Here is a 10,226-nt window from a genome sequence, read left to right on the forward strand (position 1 = left end):
TAGTGTTCACTGAATTCACATTAGTTCATAGACATCTATAAATACATATTTCTTAACTCAATAAGGGAGTGCCTAATAAGTGCAACCTTTCATTCTATGATTTAATGATAAATACAGTTATTGTGGCAAGTATCCATTTTTCCTACTATACCCTTGCTTAGATGAATTTTGTAAGCAAACAACAGACAGAAATCATGATCAAAATAATTCTGGATTATTCCTCTGTTACACTGAATAGAAACATAATATTTGTATAAAACAATATAAATGTTCTACGATGATATTAATAAGATTTTTCATGAGGTACAAATGTCAGCTTGCTACATTTCCAATATCTTTCCAGACATTATTGTAATGTACGTGAGCTTCTGTTCTCTTCTTAATAGAGAGGGTAATAGTTTAATTATTATGTTTATAGTGGATTTGTCATTACCACCATTTTAAATTCTAAACAGAACTCTCTGTTTATAATGTTCTATAAAGACTCCTTGAGCATTTGAGGAAGAACTCAGATTATTATTGAGACTAGTAAATAGCAGTTATAATAGTATTTTAAAATATTGAGAATGGAATTTCATTATTGGATTCCAAATTTATACCACAATAGATAAAATAAAATTAATGCCATCTATACTAATAATCATTATGTATAATAACAGTAAATCTAGAATATTAAAATGATGACTCCTATATCACATATTTATTCTACCTTTTGTAGTTAACTCTATAAAATATGTCAAAGATCATTAAATATTATATATGGCACATATTATTGTTGCATCTCTCTATATTTATTATGGAATATTATCTAACAAAAATAAGTATGCCCAAACTCACTTGAATTAAAACCAAAATAACAGAAATTACCTCACACATAATTTCAAAACATGCTAGTTAAATACAAACTAATTAAGCCAATGTAAGAAAAAATTACCACTTAATTTAGAAACAGAACTCAATTTTTTGAGAAATAAATATTAATCATATATTTTTGAAATACACTGAAAGCTCAGTGTTACTATTTCAAAGAGTACGAATATGTCATGAAGCCAATAAAATAATACCAAGTTCTTTCCTTTTCAAAGAAGTTGTACCTTTCAATGTACTATAAAATATCTACCAATGATGACTTAATATTGAAAAAAAATCCCAGTTAATGGATAAGTTAAAAAATAGGTTTCAAACTAACATAATATTATAAAGAGAAGAAAAGATGTTTTATATGAAAGTTATTATCTTATCTTTCATAGATACAATATAAATAGCAATGATACTCAGCATGTTGTTAGTTTTAGAATCCCAGTTGATATACACCCAGTAATGACAATGGAAAGCTGAATTTTTTAAGCTTTAAATCACACACATTGTATTAACTTTTACAAATTGTAAATAAGGCTGAGACACAAAAAATGTTGCCAAAAGACAAACCATCTGTAATGGAAAATGGAAGATATTTCAGAATTTTAGAATCATCTTTCTCCCTGTTGCCATTGGCTACCATTTGTGGTATAAAATAACAAATGATATGGAACTATTATTTTGTTATTTCAGGCACAACTTATTAAATATTCACTAAAAAATCAAGATTTCATGATTGTTAAACCAAATCAAGAGTAAAAATAAATATCCAACCAATAGTATATTAATATGTCAAAGTTAATTCACATTGTGTTAGAAAAATAACAGAAGATGAAATCCAAAATTTCTTTACAAAGTATGTGAGTGTTTAGTCTTAAAAAAGTCTTCAATGAGAAACACATTTAGAAAGTTTGGGAATCTCATTATATCACCTCTTACACCCTCTAACTATACATCAGCTTGCTTCCTCTAGGTACACATCAAATCACAAACAAGTTGTTACTAGCACAGTTAGTAACACCAGAGAATATCTTTCCTCTACTCATTATTTTCTTCTAACATAGTGAAAAAAAATAGTTTTGGCAATTCTGTCTCCCTCTTTTAAAAAACTTGCTCCTGAAACACTTTTCCAACTTGCATCTTCCATCCTTGAAATCATTCTCATAATATTTGATGTTTGACATATTTTCATTGAATTGACCCTTTGCACTGTTTTCAAGCACATTAGCAGCTACACATTTGGAGAAAAGGTTCTGTTGTGAGCTGTGATTATAATTTTCTCTCTGTAATAACACATTCTTAAGTTACTATTGCAGCTCCCCTTAAGATGTCCAGGGTCCTGTCAGAGCCAGGGCCGTTTATGAAGTTGGCTCCGGAGACTCCTGGTCACTGTAAATCTTGTATTTACATTTCTAATAGAACATCCATCTATAGTAGACTGGTTTCTTCTGGCTGTAAAACTATTCACTGTTTTTTTTCCAATACTTAATTTTAATTTATCTATAGCATCAACCGAATTTGCAACTTCATATATATAAAGCATTGATAAACTCTTGAGCTCCTAGAGATTGTGATACATAAATTATGATACTGGAGGAACAGATTTTATTTAAACACTGTTAAAAGCTAAAACGCTCTTGTGGCCCAGCAGGTACTATGTTATATGAAGCTGCTAGGTTAAGACAATATGAAGGGTGCTTATCCAGTCTTATGGCGTTCGAGTTCAAATTTATATTTAAATGGAAATAAAATTGTCTGATCAAATAGAAAACAGATTTTTCAGAATTTAGACCATGCCTTACCACTTGGTGAGCATTGCTTTAGTATTTATAAGTATACAATAGTGGCATTTGTAAACTATATGTGCTACCTAGTTAACCAATGTGTGTAATTTTAAGTACATTGGCATTCAAAGAAACATTTCACCTTGTATTTACATGTTTTGTATTAAAGATGGTTATTAATGAGTGATGAGTCCTAGTGACAATTTGATATCCACATCCTCACACTCCCACCTTAAGTCATGCTTACAGAGTGCTTGGATTGTTATACTAGAAAAAAAAGTGTGAGTAAACATTTTTAATTTAACATTTTGAGGAGATGTCATTAATCTGAGGATATCTTTAAAATTCATAAAAGAAAATTGAAGAAATACACCAACTTTTTCTTTTCAACAACTGAGAGGTCAAGGGTTTGAATTGCAAGATTGAACATAATAATAGAGACCATTTTCAATATGTTTAAAATTGAACTTTTAAAGGAAAGGGTAGGTCAAAGTCATATTGTGACAACAAGAACATTCAAGTGCATCCTCTGCAAAAAATATCTTCCCTCTCCTGAAATTCTTAAATGAAGACAGAGTTCATTGTTAACTTAAAAGTCAAATGATCATGTAAACCATATGAAATTAGCAATTTCACAAAATATGCAATTCTATATAAAAACTCTTCCTAAGTGGTTTTTTAATATACAATTTCGTTAGTTTTCAAGAAGATATTTTAAGATTAGAATCCAAACACTCAGTATTTATCTTTTGCTTTTTTTTTTTAAATATCCAAGAGATACTTAATTTTCATCTAACACTTGAAGGTCTTTTATCCTAACAAGGTAACAAAACTGTTACTGCGCTGATTGAATGAATTAAGATGACAGTAAGGTGGATGATTTTGAGTATTCTCTGACATATATGAGCAATTTCTGGATATGAAGGTTCACATTTGTAAGTACCTATGTAAATATACTATACACTAGCTTTACAAATTTGAAGATAATTATAAAATGAAGGATACTACTTAAGCGAAATGAAACTTAACAGTGCTAGCTCATAACTTTATTTTAATATGTGCAACCTAAATGTGAACCAAGAAAACCACTATGGCTATTTGTATCCTGTAGGGAAACTTTATCAGGAGCAGAATTCAGTAATATATAGAAAAACATGTACTATGAACTTTATAATTGGAAGTGGAGATTTAAAGTTGATGTTAAAACTCAGGGCTTAAATAAATTTGATAGACAAATGTTCCCCATTATTACTAGTTTTTTCAGAAGTGAAACACCTTTTGGCTTTGGACTTAAATATAGTAAAAAAATTCTATTGTTGTAATGATGAAAAGTACAACTTTTATGCAGATGATTTAAATAGATCTATCATTACAAGTAAAACATTTTGTTGATCAAATATTCATTTTTACATATTTTTATATTTAATGTTTAAATGTTTAGTCTACATGTTTAAACATATAAAACATGCTGGTCAAAATTTTATTTTGGTATCTGACAGAGAACTTTGCTAATCAACTAACATGAATTTACTGCTACCTTTCATGTTTTATTTAAATAGGTACATATCTAAGTGTAAATTGAAAAAATATAACAAATTTGGTTTCAATATCCAATATTAAGTGTTATTTTTAAGGAAGCATAGAATAAAATTCTTAAAAAATAGGTTAGTTGGAACCACAAGAAATTATTATTGGTGGTAGAAGTAAATTTGTAAGAAAATCTGCAGTGCATATTCCAGAACACTGAAAAGTCACCAAATTTTCCTACTTGTATATATATATGATTCAGTATTAATCAAAATTAAACTTGAATCCAATTTATATCATGATAGGTTGAAAATGATCTCTAAATAAGTTTGCCTAAAGTAATCAGAACAAGATATTAATGAGCCTTCAATTCAATAAAGCCACAATTCCATTTCTGCATAGGTTAAATTTTAAAAAGAAAACAATTTATCCTGGATAACATTTTTTCATAATTTCCACTTTTAGAAATGCATGTAATTTTTAAACATGTATATGTTTATTTTGTAGTATAAATACACAATATCCCTTCATGTTCTGATAAAGATACCTAATTAAGAAAAAACTCTTTGGAAGACTTCCATTCAACATAGCACTATGAACGTTATTCCTCTTTTAGAAAATGAATTTCCTAATATCTAATAAAAATGTATCTGATATACTTAGTACTATGCAATATACCATTACATTTTAATTTTGACAGTAAATAGAAAATGAGAAAGTAAAATGATTTCATACTTGCATTACATCAATTCTTTATGAAATATTTATCTTTTGAACTTCAGAAGTTTTTAAAGAAGTAATCTAAGTCACTCTCAAACTTAATCAAGGTTAAATGTTGTCCTTTGAAAAAATGAGTATAAAATTATTCATTTTATAATACTGTTACAATTAGCATGAGAAATATTTGACCCATGTCTTGTAAGCCAAATACTCTGCTATAAACAGAGGAAGAAAAGTGTTATACTATAGTCTCACTGAAACATAATACTGCATAAAATCATTTTCTTTCCCCCAAACTAACATGCCTAAAGCATAGACCATAAAAGTAGAATTTGAACTAATGTAAAAAATTGAAATATAAGGAGTTCCAGATGAAAATTAAGTATGCAGTGCTCTCTTTGATAATACGTATTTTTGTATGCCATAAACATGCTACATTAACTGATGGAACATCAATGAACAATCATCAAAAGGCACTAAATTGATTTAAAATAAAATTAATGGTAAAATGCACAATTGTCAAATGCAATACTCAATAACATAAGATTCCTTTGGATACAGATGTTAGATAATTCTTTGATGGACTAATGCCCACCCACCTTTTTTAATTTTATATTTACAAAAAATGTGTATATTTGTATTTACAAGAAACTAGAGAACTTTGAGAGGTTTGAGGAACTTTATCCATAAGTGAAATTGTTAATTTGATAACAGTTTAATTACCTTTTAGCAACTTCTTATTCCCTTTGAAAATCAATTAATTAAATGCTCCCATCTAACACTTAAATCAGTTCTTTTTTTAATTTTAGTTCTTTCTGTTTATATTTTAGTCTTAAAATTAGTTATACTAAATATTTTGTCACCCCTTGCAAATATCTTAACTAGGAGCCACCTGAAAAGTGCTACAAGAACATATTTCCAAATGAATTGGAAGCATATTTGTGGTTTGTTTTATTTTCATTAATTTGAAGTTCTGTGACTCTGGGAACAATCCATTGAGTTCTTGAAATTAAGTAGCTAGTTTTTGGCATTTCAAACAAGGACTGAACTATTCTCACTCTCCCCCTTGCCCTACTGAAAAATAATCAAGGGAAAGGATGAAGACAAGAGAAGGAGGGTGGAAGGAGGGAGATGTAAGAAAAAGAACAGGAGTGTGGAAAAATAGAACAGGGAGAGAAACTATACATATTTAATTTGAATAATCTGCTAACAACATAACTTAGTAATAAGAAGAGAAACTATGATATAGGGCAAGAAAACTGGTACCTTAAATTATGCTCTTAAGTTCTAACCTTTTCCACATTATGTGTGGATGTTTTCATTGCACATAGTTTGAGTTTCCTACTGAGGTCAAGGGCACTGTGGTGAAGGACAGACCTGGATACCCAGGACATTTACCCAAATTTCACACTTCACATGTGTTAAGGTGATACTCTTGCCTAAATAAAAGATGTGTTCCAAGTATATTTATGCTAACATTGATTAACACATAACTTCATTCAACAGTTTAGCTGTGAATAATTTTGAATGCGAGCATACCAATTATCACATTTACATAGAATATAGTTACTTTCTCTGAGCTAATTTAAGTATTTACATTATATTCATATGTAGATAAAAATAAGATTTTTGTAATGTCTATTTGGAAATATATTTGTATGAGATTATGCAACATATCAAATGGAACAAGCACAAAGAGTAAGCTTTGTTTGCATCCAAATTTTAATTGATGCTTGAAACATTACATAGTGTTCACCAAAATGCTACGGAGAGAATTTGCAGGGTTCCTTAATCCAATCATATACCACTGATATACCCAATTTAATTATTTACTCAGTGAATAACCTGAAAAACCAAAAGTTAAATATTCAAAACCGCACAACTTGTGTTCTATTGTATATGTTGTATTGGCTGGACACCATGTATAAGGAGAAATAATTCATTTTTTAATTCTACACAGTTTCATAACTCTGCATGTTAAAAATTTTATTAGAGCAAGACTGAATTTACTTTTATCCCCTTAACACAATTGGGGAAAACGATAATTTAAAAATTAGAAGTAACCTGTTTTCATAAACATATAATTGTTATTTTTGAAATTAAAATTTTAAAAGGCTGGACACCTTAGGAAGAGTAGAAGTAGAAATGAGCTATCTAAAGAAAGTCTTTGTGACACGATTATGGGCAATAGTGCTGGTTTGAAGTAAAAACATCATTTTGTAAATCTTTGAAAAATGCATCAACAAACTTTCTTTGGAAACTACTTATATCATTCAGAACCACATTTTGAATTTCATGTAATTCTTATCTCTCACTTTTTATGCATCAATTAAGAAATAAAACTTACATTGAAGATTCCACTTTGCATTAATATTTTATAATTTATACAAAAATGTCATATCTACATATAATAATATTGAGGAAGTGATTTGGACATTGAAAAAATAACTCCCACTGTGAAGAAAAATTAATAACAACCCCAATTGTGAAGTCAAATGCTATAATTTATTTTTCTTTTCTAGTCCTGGATTAAATATGGAGGAGGTAGATGAAGAGTAAGATACAGTTGTCTTTTTTTTATGATAATATCATGGCATTATTAAGCTTGTTCCTTTTCCCTTTGAGAAAAATGTTTGGAAGGGAAAATGTTGCACAGAATGGGGTAGTTTACTTCACTTGACCAATGTAGCATTACTACTTTTTTTTTTTTAATTCCTCAGGGAAATTGTTACCACCTGTTCAATCTGAATTCAAGCAGTTACTGTCAATTTACTCATGGGTGAATGCTGCCTCTTTGTGGCAGAATGCCATGGAAAGTGTTCCTTAAACAGAAAGTTCATGAACAGCCCTTGATATTTTACACATTTCAGGTGAGATTATGGGAAGATCCACCAATAGCGATGAAGCACATGGCTCTTAAAGTTTCAGATTAATTCAAACATTTCCTACCCTTAACTACTAATCTAAATTCGTCGGCAAACCTTCCTCAGAGGTGAACAGCTCATACCTACCAACATTTTGAACATTTAGGATATAGATCAACTTGAGATAAAGTATCCATCATAATTGTTGAAGGTAGCTTTACACAAGTTAAAATTAGGAAAACTATGGGAATATGCGGAAATTAGGAAACTCTGAGCACTGTAGACTGAATAAATAATACTGACATAACAAAATATATATCATTGGGAGAAAAATGAATAGGCAATATATTACTTACCATGGTCCATGTATTAGATGAATACTTCAGTAAGGAAAGAAAGTGTACAATTGAAATTTCATTAATAAACACATGAATGCCACCTTTAGAAAAACATAACTCCCTGAATTTGCAAAGATGAATTTTACATATATACATATTTTCAAATTTGATAATTAGGGGAAATTTTTTTATATTAGGAATAAAAGTTTGCTACTATGTCCTAATTATTAGTGATGGAGATTCAATCGATCAAACATAACTATTTCTTTTGCACCTTAAGTAATCATTACTTCAGTCCCTCATATTTGACATAGTTATCAAGTGTTTATTCAGAAACTATTTAAAAAATTACATGTGCTGGGATACATATGAGACTGTAACAACAGTAGCCCCGTCTTACAGAGATCCTGTTTGTGGCTGTCATCATTGCTCGCTGCCCAGAGGGATAAAGACATTGAATAGAGATCTGTACAGTCCATCATTTGGTCTTCTGAGGTGCTAGTACCTGTGGATCTCTACAAGTGCAACTGGGTTTGGTTAAACAATCAAAAATCGGCTACAATAGTAGTCAAATCAACATCATTTTGGTTGACTAATAAAAATACTTTTAAATCTTCTCTAATAAAACCAGAAACTTGCACACGATTCTTACTAGAATGGCCCAATTAATTGCCCTATTATTTTTACTTTTATACATTGGGATACAATCCATCTGTTTTTCTTTTTTTAAATTACAGATCCAATCGGGTGGGTTGCATTGGCTTTAGGTTTTTCCCGTTAAGTTCTCCATATTTTGAATGATTTAAAAATGCTTTCCTGATATCACTCCAGTTTTGGAAATGCAGGTCCTAATATAGTGTGACACCTCTGTGGAAATCATAGGCTAAATAGTGAAGGAAAGAGAAATGCTAACTGTGTATATAAAAATAGGTGCTACAATAAAATAGTTGTATATTTCATCAATAAGTTATTTTGACTAATCAATTATGGATCATATAGCTCTGTAATTTCAATGATTTGTCCACATCTATGGTGATCATTTTCCAGATCACAATACTTTTGTCTTTTAATTCAAATGTCCAGAATGCATACAAACACATCCTTTAAAAAGAAAGGAAAAGTAATGAGATAGGAGGGCGGGAGGCAGGGAGACAGAGAGAGAGGAGGGGGTGGGGAAGGACACAAAGAGAACAAACTTTCTATTAAAGTTGTGGTGTGCTAATCTCTCCATAAAAGCCATTTAGACCCACCCATGGCTTAAAGGGGAGGGGGGAGAAGAGGAGGGAAAGGGAACAAAAGAGGAAGAGTAGAATCTATGCGCTGCCATCTAGATTCCACCATTCTTAGGGCACTCTCAACCACTGCAAGAGCGAGTCACCTGCGCAGCAACCTGCCCTCCAAAAACCCTTCTCCTCTCCTCCCCCACACGCAAGAAGAGAAAGGGATGTGCCCAGTTTACACAAATGTTTCCCGCACGTGTAAAAATTAAAAGGAAAGTGCACACCCTTTCAGTATCTTCCGCCGAAGCTGAGAATCTCGTGCCAAGGCACTTCACCCTAAACGTGGAAACAACACAATTAATCAAATGTGTTCACCGCGTGTGTGTCGGCTTGCTTGTTTGTTTGTTTTAAATGCAAAAGCTCCCAGGGAGTTTCTCTGCTTTTAGAACTGGCTAAATGTGGTCTGTTTTTCCAGCACTTCGAGGTAGTCCGGCTCAACGTTTAGTTTTGCTTTTAACTCCAGATACTCGTTCCGGTTGGGTTCTACAAAGACAGCACTGGGGGGGCTGTAGAGCACCGGTTCCCGCAGCCTGCTGTCCCCCGCCCCCGGGTGCAAATACTGATGGGGGCGTCTCAGGTCATAGTTGGGGGAGAAAGTGTAAGCAGCGGGGCTGCACGGGAATTTGGGATATTCCGGGAGGCTGTTGCCGGCGGGGGTGGTGGAGCAGTGTTTGTCTGGTTCTAAAATGCCCCTGTAAAAGCGGTCGGCGTCCTGCACCGGCGACAGTAGGTCCTCCCGGGGCTCGATGGTGCTGACGCTGTAGGCGGGACTCCGCAAGTGGTGGCTCTCCCGCCTCTCCTCTTCCCCCGGCTGCAGCTGCGGCGGCGGCGGGGGCTGCGGCTGCGGCGGCGGCG

The 10,226-nt window shown here is 32.1% G+C and overlaps 1 protein-coding gene across 1 annotated transcript in view; it reads right to left on the reverse strand.

Moving 5' to 3' along the window:
* Positions 1 to 6,593: 6,593 nt before the first annotated feature.
* Positions 6,594 to 10,226, reverse strand: part of SLITRK5 (SLIT and NTRK like family member 5) — a 9,580-nt gene continuing 5,947 nt past the window's right edge. Inside the window, exon 3 of the mRNA XM_029936543.1 lies at positions 6,594 to 10,165. Coding sequence (XP_029792403.1) covers positions 9,754 to 10,165 — 412 coding nt within the window. The 3' untranslated portion in view covers positions 6,594 to 9,753. The remainder of the gene's footprint in view (positions 10,166 to 10,226) is intronic.

Source organism: Suricata suricatta, chromosome 4 (assembly GCF_006229205.1).
Source record: "Suricata suricatta isolate VVHF042 chromosome 4, meerkat_22Aug2017_6uvM2_HiC, whole genome shotgun sequence".
Classification (NCBI taxonomy): domain Eukaryota; kingdom Metazoa; phylum Chordata; class Mammalia; order Carnivora; family Herpestidae; genus Suricata; species Suricata suricatta.